The sequence below is a fragment of the Purpureocillium lilacinum genome (genome assembly GCF_023168085.1).
Source record: "Purpureocillium lilacinum CBS 284.36 DNA, scaffold_1, whole genome shotgun sequence".
Taxonomy (NCBI): Eukaryota; Fungi; Ascomycota; class Sordariomycetes; order Hypocreales; family Ophiocordycipitaceae; genus Purpureocillium; species Purpureocillium lilacinum.
In genome coordinates this window covers 654,212-672,110 of record NW_027072111.1, presented here as the reverse complement: position 1 = coordinate 672,110, position 17,899 = coordinate 654,212, and the positions used below count along the sequence as shown (strand labels likewise).

Genomic DNA, 17,899 nt, shown 5'->3' with positions numbered 1-17,899 from the left:
GCAGTTCAGTGAAAGGTCGTGGCATCCATGTCTTACGGCCGGCGGGAAGCCGGTCGTGACTCGTGAGGTAAATGCACCTCCCGAACGCCAGAGAGAAGCATGCACCTTGACCCCGCCAGATGTATTATCCCACTTGGTGGCGCTGGCGATTACGACTTAACCAAGGCTACACTGAGTGAAGCTATCGTTTATAATTTTCTGCTTTGGTCTGGGATAGGGGCGGGGTTCAATTGGATATCGGATCAATTCAGCTACTTATTGAGTTCTTCTGCTAAGCCCAAACGGTGTTCTCTTCGCTGCAGTATGGCACAGGACCGTGCATCCAACGAGGGCTTGTGGCGTCATTCTCGTACTGTACGATCGGGGATAGGATCGAGTGCTTTCTGCCCCAGGCAGTTTCGGGAAAGTCCACCATATACCCCTCTCTGGTCAGGATATCGGAGTGCCTGCCCCACGCATCCCCAAGAACGTAGAGAAGCTCCTCGACATGAAGGTCGGGTGTCATCCGGGCAAATTGGTACGTGTCTTGGATCTTTTGCACAACGTCGGGTGGGTACAGCCCGACCTCCTCTTCCAGCTGCACCGCGTCGATGGCCGTGAGGGCTACGGTGGCGTGGTAGGAACCGCCATGCTGTGCCCTGGAACGCAGTGCCAACATTGCATCAATAACACCAACGGCGCCAGAGAGCATATCCGCAATGGGCAACGATGGGAGAACAGCCGTGCCTTCCTCAAACCCGTACGCCTTGCCACAAACATAGGAACATCCGGAGGCAGCATCGGCAATTTGTTGAAAGCCCGGGCGCTCGGCATAATACCCATCGGGCCCGTAGCAATCGAGGTCAACGTACACGATGCCTTTACCGCGCCTGTTCGCCATCTGAAGAACGTCGTCCAAGCCGAATCCTTTGCGCTCTAGAGACCGCAAGCGGAATGCCTGGATGACGACATCGGCGTCCATGATCAACTCACGCAGCTTTTGCTTGCCCGACTCTGTGGTGAGGTCAACGGAGCAAGTACGTTTACCCGCAGTGAGCGAAACACTCAGAGGCTGTTTTAGGTCAGCAGGTTTGTCAACATCAAACAGATTACGTTCGAATAGCACGTACCTGCAGATCAGGCAGGTTGGGGCTTTGAACTTTGATGACATCCGCACCCAGCGCGGCCAAGGCAGCACCCATAGCAGGGCCTGCTATGACCCTAGCAAGTTCGATCACCTTGATGCCTGCTAGTGGCCGTTGGTCCGTGCTCGACGGGAAAGGGACTGGGGGTAGATCTGATGTCTCGCAAACGCGGCGATAGTTGACAATTGGGTGGTCTTGCAGGCGCTTGCCCATCGTGGTCTTGCGCCACTGGGCCGGGGTATAGCACGTCTGGCCACAGAAGCCATGTTCCATGTTCTTCTGCTCCAGCTCAGCAGCGGAGTACTTTACCATTTCGGACCGGATTAGCGCATACGCCTCGTCCCTCGAGGCTGTCGCTGCGTCTGGATCCAGGCCGTACGCCTTCAGAAATCCTGGTGGATCTAGGTTTCCCATAACCTGGTACCAGACCTGAGGGTCCTTGGTTGGATAGATGGCCCAGGATCGAAAATGCATGTTGTTCTTGGTAAGAACGCCCTTGTCCAAATCCTTTCCAGCCTTGAAAAGCGTGCTATCTTTCTGAATTTCAGCGAGACCTTTCCCGTCGATGGATACCAACGCTGCGGTCGCAGGATACAGTCCTGACTTGTCAACATCGATGGATATTTTCCCAGTCTTGACCCCTTTCATAGCGCAGATTTCCTTGCCAACGATGCCAATCATGGCATGATAGACAGCGGACTACAAGAGGTCGTGTTTGGTTTAGTGCACATCACACCCAGTTAGTCGGTAAAAACGTACAATTGCCTGAGCTTTCAGTGGCCCTGGAATGATGGGAAGGTCATGGCCGTGAAATTCGACGCTGTCGAGTTCTGCCTCGTCCTGGGAAAAGCCAGGCGAGACCCGAGCGAAGTACTTGAGCAACCGCCGACATTCACCAACAAGGGGAGTGTAGTCGGAATCGACGAACGTCCCCGGGCCATAAATGTCATTGACAGTCTTTCGGCTACCCATGGCGCAGGAGATTTGGAAGCTGTTGTAGTCTGTTTGAGATGGTTTCAAGAGTTGTATACTGACGAATTCGACCATCAACGCATTGAGTGGGCGACATTTATAAACTCGCTACACAGTCGTCGCAGCGCGGACAAGGGTCATGCGAGCATCGATCGAAGACAAGCCCTCGGGTTTGTCGGAGCGTCGGACGTGGGGCAACCTGCATAAACGAGATGCCCGCACATGTGGGATGTGGGCCCCACCACATCTCCGCGGATCGGCCGGGCCGCCCGGACGGATCTCAGCTGAGCTGGGGCGATGAGGTCACTGAACCGGACAGACTCAGAAGACAGCAACATGTACTGTCGTGGTTTACAACGTCAAGTCCCCAATTTCAGCGATGGCTGAAATCGGTATAAACTTGTGTTTGAGCCGCCTCTTTCTTCCTCTCAGCTCACCCGTTGGCCAGCGCACCTTCGCTTCGCATTACATTGAAACAACATCCTCCTGAAGCTCTCTCGTGAAGCATTCCCTTTCTTCCACCCAAGATGGCAATCAAAACTGTTGGCGTAGTCGGCACTGGCGTGATTGGAGCTTCTTGGACTGGGTTGTTTCTGGCACACGGTCTTCGGGTGCTCGTATCGGATCCTGCTCCTGGAGCAGAGAAGAAACTCGCGGAGTATCTCAAACGCATTTGGCCAACCCTTGAGGGCCTCGGCCTCTCAGCCGGCGCTTCTCTTTCTAACTACGAGTTTGTTGGGTCCAGCCTCGGGAACCACTACGCACAAGTCGATTTCATCCAAGAGGTGAGGCCGACACAGCCGCTCCGTGGCGAAGGCGGAGTCGTGACTGATCGCTTCAATAGAATGCCCCGGAAAGACCCGATCTCAAGACAAGACTGATCAGTGAGATCGATGCCGAGACGAGGCCGGAGGTCATTATTGCCTCGTCGTCCTCCGGCATTCCCAGCTCGCAGTTCATCTCACAGTGCAGCAAAGCCGCCGGGCGCGTGTTGATCGGCCATCCCTTCAACCCTCCACATCTGATGCCTCTTGTTGAGGTTGTCCCGCATCCCGGGACTGACCAGGCAAAAATCCAGGAGGCTATCGATTTTTATAGATCCCTCGGACGACACCCCGTGCATATCAAACAGGAAATTCCCGGATTCGTCGCGAACCGCCTCCAGGCTGTGCTATGCAACGAGGCCTATAGTCTGGTCAGTAGGGGAGTGTTATCGGCAGAAGACCTAGGTCAGCATCCTCAACAGTATCAAATTATATGAGACTAATTCACTTAGATGCCTGCATGACGACAAGTCTTGGGCCGCGCTGGGCTGTTACGGGGCCGTTGCTGGCAAATGCCATGGGCGGGGGCGGGGGAAGCGATGGCTTTAGGCACCTCCTCGAGCACTTGGGCCCAGCATCGCAGCAGTGGATGAAGGATGTGACTGCTCACTCCTTCAACTGGGACCAGAGAAGCATTGACTCTCTATCCGCCAGCGTGGGCCAGGAGCTAAAGGACTCGGGCGTGAGAGCTCTTGAAAGTGAACGGGACCGCTTGTTGGTACAATTTTTCCGCCTGAAAAGCCATGGGCAATCCAGAGCTGGATAGAGGCGCTTCTAGCTGGTTGCTAATACCAGGCCATTCGTTCAGGCAGAGCGTCAGCAGCTTTGCAATGCGTCGATGGTGGGAACAGCTGCGAAGAGAAGTTTCTGTCTGTCATGTTTCAAATGACTGCCATTGCAATTGTCATAGGCGTCAGGTACGGACTTCATTCTGTCACTATAACAACCAAGATCCTTCTGCTTTCCGATTGTGATGGACCTTTCGTCCCATGGTCAGTCTCGTGCGCAAATGCTACACAACATGACTAGTGGTCATGCAAGGCGCACATGCACAACGAAACAGAGAGTGAAGAACGGGTGCAAATCATGTAACTGTTGATCTGTGGCCCTCCCTCACTTTTTGCTGGAAGAGGGATGGCCATACAATACTCCAAGTAAGTCCCTGCGCAGGGTTACGGACACCCCCCCGGGTTTGGGCACCCATTGTGGCTGCCCAACCGAAATGTCAATGCCGACTTCAACGGCGAATATCTCCGCGAAATCATCATCAACGCGTCCGAAAATTGATAGGCACACTTGGAAACAATTAATCATGACGTACACCGAGTCAGATCTCCACCATGCCCTGGATGCGATAGCAAGTAGCGGATCTGCTACGAAGGCTGCCCGTCACCGGGGTGTTCCGAGGAGCACTTTTACAACCGTATGCATTGCCACGAATGTAGAAAGGATGCATTTTCTTCTCTTCAGAGGCTATCTCAGACCAGGAAAACCAACTTAAAGAATGGGTTCTCATCCAGGGCGCCCTGGAGCTTCCTCCCACGCACTTGCAGATCAAGCAGTTCGCCCGGCACATGTTGGCCGTCAAAAGGAGACCATGCATCGCTCGGAAAACACTGGATGCAAGCATTTTTAAGGCGGGATCCTTCGATTAGGACATAGAAGTGCCGTCACAGAGACTCTGCATGAGTCAATGGCGCTTCCACCGAGCTAGTTCGGCGTTGGTTTAGGAATTTCTTCCTTCCCTAGAGTCAGGCGATTAAGCCCGAGCACAGGTGCAACATGGATGAAGCGGGTATCATGAATGGACTAGGAGAGAATGGTCTGGTCGTCAGCAATGCGGAGAGGCGCTCGATTCAATGAAAACGCCTGGTTCTCGCGTCTGGACGTCGTTCATCGAGTGCATCTCCGCCGCGGGAACTTGCCTTCCTCCTCTGGTCATTTTCATGGGCAAATCGGTCCAGCAGCAATGGTTTCCGGAAGATCTCAGTCTTTTTAGCGACTGGCAGTTCACTGCGACAAAGAACGGCTGGACTTCAGACCAGACTGCGGTGGAATGGCTCGAGGAGGTGTTCATTCCGAGAACCAAGCCGTCCGATCCTTCAGAGCGAAGACTGCTGGTATTGGACGGCCACGGGAGTCATGAGACAGTCGAGTTCATGTATCTATGCTACCAGCATAAGATCCATCTTCTTTTTCTGCCTCCCCATACCTCTCATGTGTTGCAACCTCTGGATTTGTCGATCTTCCCCTCTGAAGCATTACTACCGCAAACAGGTAGGATTTCTCAGCTTGTTGACCGATTCGAGCGCGGTCGGCAAGCAAAACTTTCTTTCCTGCTACCAGAGCGCACGCGAGCAAGCGCTCACGCCGTCCAACATCAAGGGTGGTTGGAAAGCGACGGGTTTGTGGCCGGTGTCGGTGGCGAAGCCACTTTTGAGCCCTCTCCTGCTGGAGAACAGCAACAAGCGGAAGAATGATGCGGAAAATGTTTACGGTGCATTCAGAAGTCCCATTTCCACTTCCGAATGGCAATCAGACGCATCGCAGATTGCGTGGCCGACTCCACGGCGGCCTCAGGATCTGAAGGTGCATGTCGCACTGCACGTGTGCATGACTAACTGACGACCGAGTAGAAGGTCCCCAGCGAATTGGGCAACAAAAGACTCTTGATTCTTCTATCTAACGATTGACTGTAGTCGGTATTTTATACCTCTGCCGATTGAGGCAGGCATCTGAGACACGACAGGCAGAAGCCAGGTTGCCTGAAGCTATCGCCACCGATAGTAGGCAGCAGTGCTGGTAACGGTCTACGTGAATGAGCGGCTTGATATTGACAGTGCAGGTGCTTCAATTCAACCAGCTCGACGACGATGTGCCCACGAAGCGGCTGCTGTTCAGAAAAATCACAAAAGGGTTTGATGAGAAGGATGGGCTCTTAGCAAAAGCTCAATTGCAAATTCAGGCACTGGAAACACAATTGGCGGCCGTGAAGTCGAAGAAAAGGAAGAAGGTGGAAACGAGCCCGAATTCGAGGTTCGCCGGGCAGTGCGGCGGGCGCAGGAAGGGGTCAATGCAGCTGACAATGAAGATTCTGATGGAACCGAAGCTGGGCCATCCGACATTGACGACGATTGTATCGTAGTGCACGCTGGTGGGCAGTGAGGAGCGATTGAATTGATGGTGGTGAAAATGATCGGCAATTTTTTGGGGGTGCCCAAAACAGGGGGGTGCCCATTTCTATGTGCAGGGACTTACGTGACGTAAGGCTGGCTCTCTGTGCGACATGTTTGTTTTGAAATGAGGACGCGTTGGCGGAAACTGCGGGGCGGCCGAAATGAGCGCCAGTGGTGCCTGAGGCAGCCACAACTCAGTGTCTGCTAATCTGGACCGACCGGCAGGAAATTAGGCAAAGCACAGTGTCAGACAATTGGCTCCACAGGGATCACAGTTGGCATCGTGTAATTGATGAGAATTATCTTGAAGAGCTATCTGCAAGCGCACGACAGTGCGCTGCTCTTTATACACAAAGGAAATATTTGCTTTGTGGTGCAAAGTCCCTGTAATTGAAGCTGGTGTGCAAATATATGCAACCAGTGTTTGAGCTTTGACCTCAACCGAAGTCAAAGCACAACGCGTGCAGGCGCTCGACCTTAACACACGGATTATAGCATCGGCTTCCGCGGGCAAATATTCTCAGTGCAGATGTTATGCAATATGAAGCTTGCTCTATGTGCGACACATGGCTTGGTACAGCGCGGATCCGTTCGTGATCTCTGACCCCCGCGCTGAGAGCCGTACTCATCCTTCCCAGGCAGGAATATGTCGGTTTTCTGAAGGGCATCGTCGCGGTCAGTGTATTGTCCACGTACAACACCTCGATTACACTGACGGTACAAAGCTTAAGTCGCGGAGCCACCTCAATGCAGGGGCTTTATCTACGGCTTCCCAGCCGACACCACCGCCACAGCCCTTGCCTTTAGGTCACTCTGGAGACAAATATATCGAAGCGACGGCCAATTCTTTGATGGCGCTGTTGAAGTGCAGACTGGACAATGAGCTTCAGTTAGCCGCAAAGGACATGGCCAATTTTCTTCACAACCTAAGTCGTTCGCTAGGGAATTGCCAGTCATTTGAAAGTCAGCTACGTGCTGTTTTCCCACTTCGGAACTGGCTACGGTTCGTTCCATGGGCACCCCAACGGTTTGAGTCTCAAGACTTTTTGATGCATTTATATCTTGCCAACTATGAGATTGTGAAACTCACTGCAGCGCTCGTCCTACCCGGAATCGAATATCCCGTGGGGATGGGCCAGAGGCGGTCCGGGCTGGGCCGTTTCAAACAGCTCATTCATGAGACTATTAATTCAAGATTTCTGGATGACGATAACATAACGAATTTGGCAAATGTGTACGCAGCATGTATTACATGGCTCGGGGCGGCGGAATTACTCCTTTGATAAGGCAATACAGAAGGTCCGGCCGCGTGAGTCAACTGCGACCATGTCGAGTACCTGCATCCGGTATTTGTTGGTCTTATATACATAGTCCAATGTAAGGACCTCCGGATATGACTTGAATTATGCCAGTGACTCCGGTTGAGCGAACCAGTACGAGGTGACCCTGTCGTCCTAATCCAACTGCATGCAGTTCCAGGACCTCTCACACTATCAAGCTTGTTGGTAAGAGGCCCCATGGACGTTGGACCCAGGTAAAGGTCACGCTTGAACTTCGTTGTGTGCAGTTGTATATATCTTGCCGTATCGCCGACCGAGAAGTGTAATGTTCTGGCGTAGGTATGATATGAAATCTCTTGGCGTTATGCTAGCGCTGGTGAGATTGCCAACGAGAGCCTCGTCGGCTTACGAGAGGGCACGAAGCACCGGATGCACGGAAACATTAGGGTTGGTTCGTGGTTGTGTAGCAAGAACTGACCGCCCGGGCGATGCTTGATAGGCCAGCGAGTCCTATCGAGGCTCTCCTTTGCAGTGATGGAGAACGGGTATCTAAGTGCTCGTGCGCTGGTCAGTCGCTGCTGGTGCTGCACGATCACACACATAGATGACGGTACGTTCTCAAAAAGCAGCGACTGTGGATCTGGCTGTCCTGAAGGCACAGCCCCGAGGCGCTTGCTATGCGTTGATCAACGCCAGCGAACCTCTCACGGATGGAATTGGCCTTCATGCGGTAAGCAGCCGTCTGCAATCGCCTGGCATCGTTTAGTGGCTCCATGTCGTGATTCCGGCCGCGTCGGGCCGTGAGAAGGTCCATGAATTACGTGTACGGTAAACGGGTGATGCTTTAATACTTGTATTGCTGCAAAAAATGCTAGCAACAGACGGCACCGGTCGATGCTGCACAGCGCCGTGGTGCTGATTGATGTTGTTGATTTTGCTACGGAAAATAAATACACCCCCGTGCCTGCCGCAGAGTCGGACCGCCCGCGCTTACTTTAGCGACATGGGACCCGGGCCTGGATGACCCCTCTTCTCTCTCTTCCGATTAATAACGCACTTGGCGCACCACCGTCCGCTTTCATCGCCGCCACCGTAACACGCAGCGACTCCAGGGCTGCAAGAATACTGTATGACTCTACTGACATCTAGACAAAAGAAGCCTAGAACAATGAGCCGCAAGCGGAGGTGCACACCAAGTGCAGTACTTCCTCGACAGCGAGCGTCCCACGGCCCACTCGCCTCTATGGGGCAGCCTCCGGCCGAGTGGCTGCTGTGCTGTTCTATCCACCCACCTCGAATTCGACGACTTGTCCATCTTTCGCACGATACTGCCTCTATTCCTCGTCACGCCCCTCTTGCTTCAAACAGCACGGAACTCGGCCTCAGCGTCTGGACGGATGATCTCGAGTCGCTTCCTGAGGCGGTAGGCAATGGCACGCGTGCGAGCTTTTTCGGGCTGAGTAAAGGCAAAAGAGCCGCCGAAAGGGCCGGCGGGCGTGCTGTTCCTGACCATGCCGATGCAGACATTGGTGGCATTGCCGACCGTGCCAGTGCAGGTCATGCCCTGCGGCATCTGGACTTTGACTTGGAAATCGGTGTTCGTGGCCGTGGAGAGCCCGGCCACAATGCCCGGGACGTTTTGCGTGATCTGGGCGGTCTGGAAGGCGCTGGCGTCTCTGCCGCCGGAGGAGGGGTCGATTTTGGCCGTGAGAGGGCCGGCGCCGTCCTGGTTGATCTATGACATGTCCAGTCAGTATGCCGGAGGCAGTGGCGAAACCCTTGCCATGGTAGTGCGGCTGTCGTACCTGGCGATAGGTGATGGTCACCTCGCCGCTGTCACTGCAGGTAGGCAGGCCTTGTGCCTGTCCCTTGCCCGCCATGGCAGCGACCATGTTCTCGACAGGCTTGTTCGACTTGGTGCCCGAGCTGCCCTCAGTGCCACCGCCGAGCAGGCCGCCCAAGAGGCCGCCAAGTTGACGTTTGTCGTCTTGGCTCCTGCGCTGTTGGAGGCCCTTGAGGCCAGGGAGGTTGTCCTCTTGGCCGACGGACGAGGCAGGGCCATTGTTTGTCGGGGCAGCGGAACCTTCCATGAAGGCGTTGATCATCTTGGCAGGATCGACGGGTCCATTACCCTGCGTGCGGCCGAGTGGGCTGGCTTGTCCGCTCGCGATCTCGCCATTGCGGATGATGGAGGTGTCCGCCTGGGCTCCGCACAAATTGCTGGAGCAGTTCCGGCGGGTACCATCGGCGACTATCCGTTATTTTAGAGTGGCGCTCCTCTCATGAGTGGGCAACTTGCAATGTAACATGTGTGCCGAGAACTGAGGAAGACTCACTACTCAGCCCGGGCATCACAACGCCATTGGCACCCGTGATGGAGGTGACGACGCCATGCGCCGAGACGCAGGCGGCGAGAGCTAAGTAAACGAAATCGTGCCGCATTTTGACGGGTATAAAGCCACCAGTGCTGCAGCGACAAGGCCCTGCAAGAGAGAAGCGATGGAAGCAAATGGACTGCACTCTGAGAGATGGAGCGGGAGATGAGGCGGGAGATGGAGAGAGCTGAGAAACTTGAGGTTGGGCGAGCCGATGGTAGCCAGCGAGCATCTCGCAATTTTATAGGCGACCTAAAACGCATGGGCTCTTCGAGTTTCAGTTGTCTTTCCCACTGTGCGTGCCCTCTTGGGTGAGGAAGGGGCATGCTCGGGCCTGCCATGGAGCCGCCATGGGGCGTGTCAGAATATTCAGGCCCATGGTGAGGGCAGAAACGAGGTGCCTACGAGTCGCTCGTTTCACATCGATCCTTCCGTCCACAGTCACTGGGCGATGGTTGCACGCAGGTTTGCTGATAGGGCCCGGTCACGCGCAAGCAAGATAGACAGAGCAGGGCAGCGCCGAGAGTAGTTTCAAACAGAGTGATACCTGGCCTGAAACATGGACGATCGAGGGTTGGGGGATGCGAAACTATAGAAAGAATAATGTTGCGACGTGTGAAACGAGTGCGAGGAGGGAGGGAGAAGGAAAATGGGAAAGGGAAAATGACAGTACCATGTCCGACATACCATACGGAGCAGAGACATTCTCGAAATTTTCGGGCACGCCATGCGGAGGAACCACAACCGATGGCTTTTTCCGTGCCTCTGCCCTGCCTAGGCATCGTGGCTGAGAGCGTTAGGCCGGGGAAGCGGGAGCAAGCATGGGCAATGTTTAGTAGCATCTTCGCCTTACGGCATCTGCCCATCGCAAAATGGGGAATAATGCCAGGGTGCGACGGGCACTGATATCTAGGGGAACACGGAAGGTTTTGGAAGGGGTAGAGAAGGCCACGAGAGGCCCATTTGGTGTGGGAGAAGGTGGCAGCGGCATGCCGGTTTGTAGGGAGGGAGCGGTGGCCGTGGCGGGAGGTGTTACTGCTGAAACGGGAGAGTGAGGTGATGATTCCAGTCATGAACGATTCAGTGTATTCGCCTTGACGCGAAAAGACAGCCCGCATCGTTTGGGCTTCGAGGAAATTCAAACAATTTACTTGAGCAAGGCGAGAAAACAGAGCATCGAGATTTTGGCATGTGTCTCTGTCTATCGAGTCTTCAAGATTGTATTGGCTAGACTGTCTATATCGTCCAGGGCGCTTGGCATGTCCAGGCCGAGTGTAGAGGCCTTGGCCCACAACTCATCCCCACGTCTTCAGGCGGGAGGAAGCGAGCGCTAGGAGCAGACAACAGGCATTGGGAGGTGAGCTATAGACCCGACCATATCGACGCCACCACTAGTTCGGCCCCTGCCGACTCCGAGCGGCGATGTGGCTTGGAGTGCAGGCCGGTGAGAAATGGCACCACCGTGCGCATCCCCTGTGAGCACCCAGCAAATTGTTACAACCTGTTCTTTCACTTGGAATTCCCCCATTGGCGGTGCCTTGCCTAGAGCAACTCGGTTCGCAAGACCCATATCACTACCTTTGCGCCGTTCCTAGGATTTGGGGACAGGGGCAAGGAGAGGAGCTGGTGATTCGTTGTGCGGAGACGATGGTTAGGCGACAACAGAAATGTTGGCTGAAATCAAGGGCAGGTCGATGGTGGTCTGAGAACCTGGCAGCATAGTGTTTCTGTCGCAAGGGTTTTTTTGTCCCGCAAATTCGCGCGACGGGTGGCCTTCATGATGAGTTTGAGCCGGCTATCCGGTTTCGGTGGCCTCGGCGACGAGGTTTCTCATACCCGACGTGTCCAAAAGCCTTACATCATACACACCGCCGAACCCTAAGCAAATGAGGCCGAGGTCTCCGACTGCTGATTGTTTCGCAGAGAGTCCGGCTGAATAGTACAGTAGGGCACATTCGTACAGCGCCCAGTGCCGTTGTCACGGCGTCCCTGATTCTGACGCTTTGACCCCACTGCTGCGTATACGCACCGACCATGGCCTGATTCGCAGGTGGGTCGGGGTTCGGCGGCCTAACATCTGGGAATTTAACCTCCAATGGCGATGTTGCAATGGCGTGGTCTAGTCGGCCACAATGTGTGGGGCATGGCCTTCTGTCTCACCGGCTGCCCCTGCCCGTGCCCGATCGCACTTTGGCCTTCGTTATACATACGGTGTGGATACCAGCACAAAAGGCGTCATAGTCTGAAAGACTGGGTGTAGGAGCGGTTGGTTGAGTGTAGACATCGTAATCTTCTCTGGTCAGAGTAGCCCCTGGTTCCATATGAGGATCGGTCTCGTTGCCCACGGGCGATGACGAAGCGGTTTGCTTCCGCGGCTGATGCCCGGGATAATTCGACAACGAAGCTGAATGTATGCTCAACGTGCCCCCTACTGCTGTGAAAGCAAAGACCAGAGGCGACTTGTGTAGCTGCTCCCAGTTCAAGTCGTGAAATCGCTTATCGTCCCGAGACGTGGCATTTGACGATTCCAGTACGATGATCTTATACGCATCGCAAGGGGGGCCTAGTACAATGCATTGTCCATAAATCGTTCGTGTCCGTCTCAGAAGTCGTCTGCATAGACAAACCAAATTTGTTGCTCTTGACACCCATTCGCCATCGACACCGACTCCCGGGGCTGTGCATCTCGAAGACCTTATGCCGGGCAATTGGAAATTGGCTATGGATGAATCAATATCTTTCATCTCCGACGTCGCCTAGGCCGACAAGTCGGCGTTCGTCTGGCTTTGGGGCGACCATGGCACTAGTATAGGTCAGTCCTATGAGCTTGTTGCAGTAGTTTTCTGAAGGTCCGCCGTGCGCTCACCTTATAGGCATGCCTGAACCATCTTTGACTTCCCCCATGACTACTTGTAAGGGCGATCCATTGCTTGCACCTTCCGCAAAAGCCTTCCCAGGAGTCTTCGTATCCTTGCATCGGCCTGAGACTCTCAGGTTCCGGAAATGGTCTGCCAGTGGCCACATTGATACCATGTACGAAGCACTTATGATACCAGAAAGCTGAGTTTTTCAGCGAGAGCCACTTCCCAGGGTCGCACATCCCGCACCACCCTTCTCGGTTGCTACCGTAACCACGCACCCAAATTGGCGTATAAAGGTCACCGTCAAACCGCAGGCTTTGCGTGTGGGCTCTCGCTGTTGCCGATCTGTTTTCGAGCTCGGCTTCTGGTAGCTTATTCCTGTCCGAATGCGGGGGGAATGCGTCAGGCGGAACAGAAAAGTCAGACTGGCATTTGGTAATCGTGCTGAAGCTGTCGCTAGCTCGCCATGGGAGGCCTGGGGACGGTGGCGAGGAGTACATCGGCTGTCTCCTGATACGGTCGCCCCCGTCAATGCCAGGCGAAGGGATCGGGGAGGAGAGATAACCTTCGTGATGAACAGCGAGAGCCATGCCCTGCGTGAGATGGGAGACTGTAAGATGAGAACAATTGTCAATCTCTGTTATTTCTGGATGCGTGCGCCATGCATCCAGTGGATCAGCACGGTCTGGTACGTCGTCGAGTGCGCTCTCGGTTCCTGTCGGATCGCTGCGAGTGGCAGTTCTTCTTGAGTCTTGATACTCAGTGAATAGACTCACGGGAGTTAGTTCTTCTTCGATGGGCGCATGGATGATGCTTGGAACAGAACCCGCACAGTCTGGAGCTGTTGAGTTAAATTGAGCTGGTGACAGAATGCTTGCCGGTTTAGGCATGTTGTACATTCCGGATCTTGTGCTGACAATCGGGATGGATGGCCAGAAGGTCTCCGCGCCGGCGTTAGCTTCGAGGCTGTGGGACAAAGCCTCTTGGTCCCCTGTTGGCTGATTTTGAGCAACATTTGGGGTCGTTAAAATAGGTGCCGTATCGTCCAGACTCGGGAGGACTGTGCTCTCGATGTTGAACATTGGGCTTTCCGAGTCCATGCATGACCATTTGCCACCACGCTCCAGCGCAAGTGTCCGCATGTTGCAGGATGAACCTGCCAATTTGGCGTGTCCCGGGTCTGGCGCAAAGATGGGTCCAAAGTGCTCTCTCGGCGGCCAATGCTCTTACCCGAGTTTTAGCACTTCTTGATTCTCATGCTGCCATGGCATCTGGGCATCTTACCCAAAGCTACTGAGAAATAAGGACGTCCGGCTTGATTGCAAGATGGTGAGTGCCAGTCCAACAGCGACCTGTCGCTTATCCATGACGCATCATAGTCTGGTAGTGAAGCGGGCCGATGAGGTGGTGGTGACGGCAATGCGGCTTGATACTGTAGCTTGATTATTTTGTGGTCGTTCGACATCGTCGTGACGAGCGAAAATGTAACAGTATCCGATGGCAATTATTATCTGAGGCCCTGTAAACAAGAGTCACAGATGTGAAGTAATTAAGTAGATACGGTGTCCGATACTGGATGTGCTTCACACACAGGGTGAGTATCGAGGCAGGTTTGTACGAGGTTCCGTTATATAGAGCGTCGTCACATCAGGTTGTAAGGGCATTAACGACGGTATGAGAAGGCTGATGACCACTAATGCTCGAGTCATTTAACTATGGAGGAGCTCACCCCAATTGGCGAGTTCGTCACCGAGACCGGAGCGATATGAAACTGATTCCATTGATGATAGAATGCAGAATCCCTCGCACCGAATTCTGTTTCCATGTGTGGCTTGACCGGTTTAGCGATTGCATCGGCGCGCCCGCCCAGATGCCTGTAGAACCGAAAATAGCTTAAGGTTGAGGAGAGGCGTTCTGGATCATACCTGCATCTGGACAGGGCATCAAGCACGCCAGGTTCCCGCGGGTGGGAGTAATCGGGCCGATACTAGCAAAACAACACTAAGCGGTGCCGTTTATTGAACTGGAGGCCCAAAACTATGGGGGAAAAGGGTGGGCAGTGTGGCAATTGTCGTACTGGTGGTAGCTTGTTCATGCAAGGCTCTGAAATGCGGGCTTTCCCAGCATCATCGGACTCGCCGAGGAAACCGAATCAGCAGAGTGGATATGGGGAGTAGGGTCCGAAGGCAAACTGGGCAGTAAAGCACGATCCTACTCATTCGGAAGTGCGACACTAGCACCTTGGAAATCTGCTGATGCAACACCTGGTTCATGGGGAGGTCAATGTGGAAAACTGGACAAGCTGCTTCTCTCTTGCGTCGTTACCTTGATGGCTCTTTTCAAGCGCTTTCACCCTTATGCCTACCTAATAGTCAGATCCTGCCTCGCTATGCCTGCCGGTTGCCTGGTCGCAAGGCTGCATGGTCTGCCCGCAGCACCTTTCCCCTTCTCGATTATCGGCTGGCCAAGCTGATTGTGCGCCATAGCCACAGGCTGCCGCAACATCTCGGACTTGATTTGCCCAGGAAACAAAAATCTTCTGTTGCGCACTGATGCCGCCCTAGTTTCTTATTTGGGTTCGCGAAATCGGGTCCTCTGCTTGGACTTTCTCCAAACACTTCGGTGGTAGAGTCGGGCGCTCGAACGTTTCAGGTATCGGGCATGTGCGCATCTAGCCTGGACGAAACCTGTCGTGGTCCACACTTAAAAAAAAACTTGACGATGATAACGCAGCGCTGGAGGTCCCGGGTTACATCAATGGTCGACGGTGCGGTCGGCGTTAATGTTTCGCTGTGCCGGGATGTCTGCATTATCGTGCGGACATTACCGTAGAGCTGCAATGTACCGTAATGTACTGTACAAAACACTACAAACGAGAGAAGGATCTACATTACCATTGACATTATCGCGGTCGGCGGGAAGCAAATATGAAATAATCGTGTAACGATGCCGCGTTCTGCAGTCATCACATCCGAAGCGCTGAATAACCGACACTGAATCCCTGCGACCTTGTAAAGCCACAGTTACCTACCATTCACATCTGTAAAATTCACGGACAGGCACAATAGACGCTTCTTTTATCGTGGAGCAGTTGCAGCTTGCACAGGTTCCAAAGAACTGTGCCAAGAGCCGAAACGATGATGATTGTGATGATAATTATTTAACGTCCGGGAGCTATAATGATAACTGAGAGCCCCTATCGGGGCAAAGGGCGTGCTGGGCTATCCAAGGTACAGGAATCCCGCCTCTCTATCCAGCATCTCAATGGCACAAAGGCGTTGTGTCGGCGAGGGGACACTCCCGTCCGCGGGAAAGACCCCGCCCAGCCCATTCTGAATTCTTTTGCACAAGTAGACATAATCCGGCTCCAGGCCCCAAAGCCCAGAAGCCGTGCCTTCTCCCATCGCCAGTAGCTACGATAGCAAGCTGCGCAGCCGTGGGGGAAATCCCTCAAGGGGCCAAAAAAGCCCCACGGCAGCTAGGACGATGTTGTCAGAACGGAAGCTCGTGCCGATCCAGGGCCATCGATGAGAGCTCTGCATCATTTGGCTCAGCGATTTGTCTGGTATTGTGGTATTTGCTAAGCCAGGCGATGGCACGGGCGGCAGCCGAAGCCGCTGAGGAAGAAAAGTTGTCTCTGGGCAACAGACGTTGCAGAGGTCAGTCTGGGCGGCTTTTGGTAGCCGATGTGAGCGGTGGCGTTGGAATAAAGCTCGAGGGCTGGTGGGCGTTTTAGGTCCAAAAAGGTCGTGGGTTGTGGAAGCCAAAGTCGGGGGTCGTATCGAGGCCCAAGTGTCGCAGTGAGGAGCCGGCCAGTCAGGATGGAAGCAGCAGTGTTATCTGGGCAGCAGGTGCTGCCGATGTTGTCCGAGCGGAGGCGAGCCGCGAAAGTAGCTCAGATCGCATGGCCCCAAGTGGTCGAAGGGCAGTCTTGCCCGGAAGGTCACGAGCGCCGATGAGCCAGACAAGCAGACAACGCTACATCCGAGCGATCGAGGCTATGGCGAAAGGCGCGAGGGCACAGGCTCTGATTGTGACGGCGACGAGTACCGCGAGCGAAGTTGAACTCTCCAAATCCCTTCGTCGAGGCAGCTGTTAGGGCGGCGAAGGGCGCCCAGTTGCAGGTGCTGTCTGCTCGTCTTGCTCACCGCCGCTCGCGACCCTTCTGGGCAAGACTGCCCTTCGACAACTCGGGACCATGCGATGTCAGCTACCGTGGCGGCTCGCCTCCGCTTCGACAACATCTGCAGCACTTGCTGCCTAGATAACACTGGTGCTACCTGTGCAGGAGAATTCTGGACTGGGCGGGGTCTTTCTCGCTGACGGGAATACCCCTTCGCTAGCCCAGCATGTCGTCTGCCCCAATAGGTGCTTCACCGTAAACGCTCCCCGGACGTTGAATAATATCACATCACATCACATCGTCGAAACGTCATATCCAAACAATGGCAATTTTGCCAACCTTCTATGAAACGGAACTGCAATGGTCGATGACACTTGAGAACCGCACAAGCATGTCGGGGCCGGGACATTAGGATGCGTGATTGTGGCAGCAATACTGGTAGCGACTCATGCTAATTGGTTTGTACCTCGTGCGAATATGCTGACAGCAAACTCAACCAGGGCGAACGCGCGTTTCATTTTGCCAAGCGGGGATGCTGACTCTCAAACGAGCCTGCAATAGCACCAAGACGTATGGGGTCGGTGTGCGGGGCTGCAGGTGCTACAAGACGAATCCATTTAATCCTAAAGCAATGCCGCGGCCATTGGTTCCTCCCGGTGCGTAATTAGATCTTCCGTACGGAAAGACCAAACGGCACTGTACGCCAAGCGCGGGCACGCAACTTTGCCGCCTAAACCTGAACTTTGAGGCCAAGGTGTTCTTACCGGTTGACATTTGGCCGTGACCTATAAGGGCGAGGCTTATTTCGATTCATTCCACGCAAGACTACGTTACGGTTTCTACCACGGCGGACACCAGCCGACACCATACTCTGCGCCTCCGGGCCGGTCGGAATGAACCATACGGAAAACGATGCCTTACCGCCTGCCCGACGAACTGCTACTATGCGTCGCAGTACATCTGGAACATTTGTGAGACTTGAATGCTATAGCTCGTGCGAGTCGCCGACTTCGAAGGGTGTTACATGCATACCTGTATCAACGCGATGCTGTGTGCGGTCAGCCTGCAGCGTTGTGTTGGGCAGCAAGATGTGGACGGCTGGACACCGCTCAGAGGTCTCTTCAAAGTCTTATGCGAGCTAATGTTCAGCCTTCAAGCGATGCA

General features: G+C 54.2%; 2 protein-coding genes across 2 annotated transcripts; both read right to left on the bottom strand.

Annotated features, from left to right (window-relative positions):
• Positions 1–271: 271 nt before the first annotated feature.
• PLICBS_000059 (uncharacterized protein) lies at positions 272–2,096 on the bottom strand (the record flags this gene model as incomplete). The annotated part of the gene is made up of 3 exons (XM_065599493.1): positions 272–1,051; positions 1,110–1,823; positions 1,884–2,096. The coding sequence occupies 3 exons, from the start codon at positions 2,094–2,096 to the stop codon at positions 272–274; spliced, it is 1,707 nt and encodes a 568-aa protein (XP_065455565.1).
• A 6,640-nt stretch (positions 2,097–8,736) lies between these two features.
• On the bottom strand, positions 8,737–9,481 carry PLICBS_000058 (uncharacterized protein; the record flags this gene model as incomplete). The annotated part of the gene is made up of 2 exons (XM_065599492.1): positions 8,737–9,111; positions 9,182–9,481. 2 exons carry the CDS (start codon positions 9,479–9,481, stop codon positions 8,737–8,739), a joined length of 675 nt encoding a protein of 224 aa, XP_065455564.1.
• Between the last annotated feature and the right edge of the window lie 8,418 nt (positions 9,482–17,899).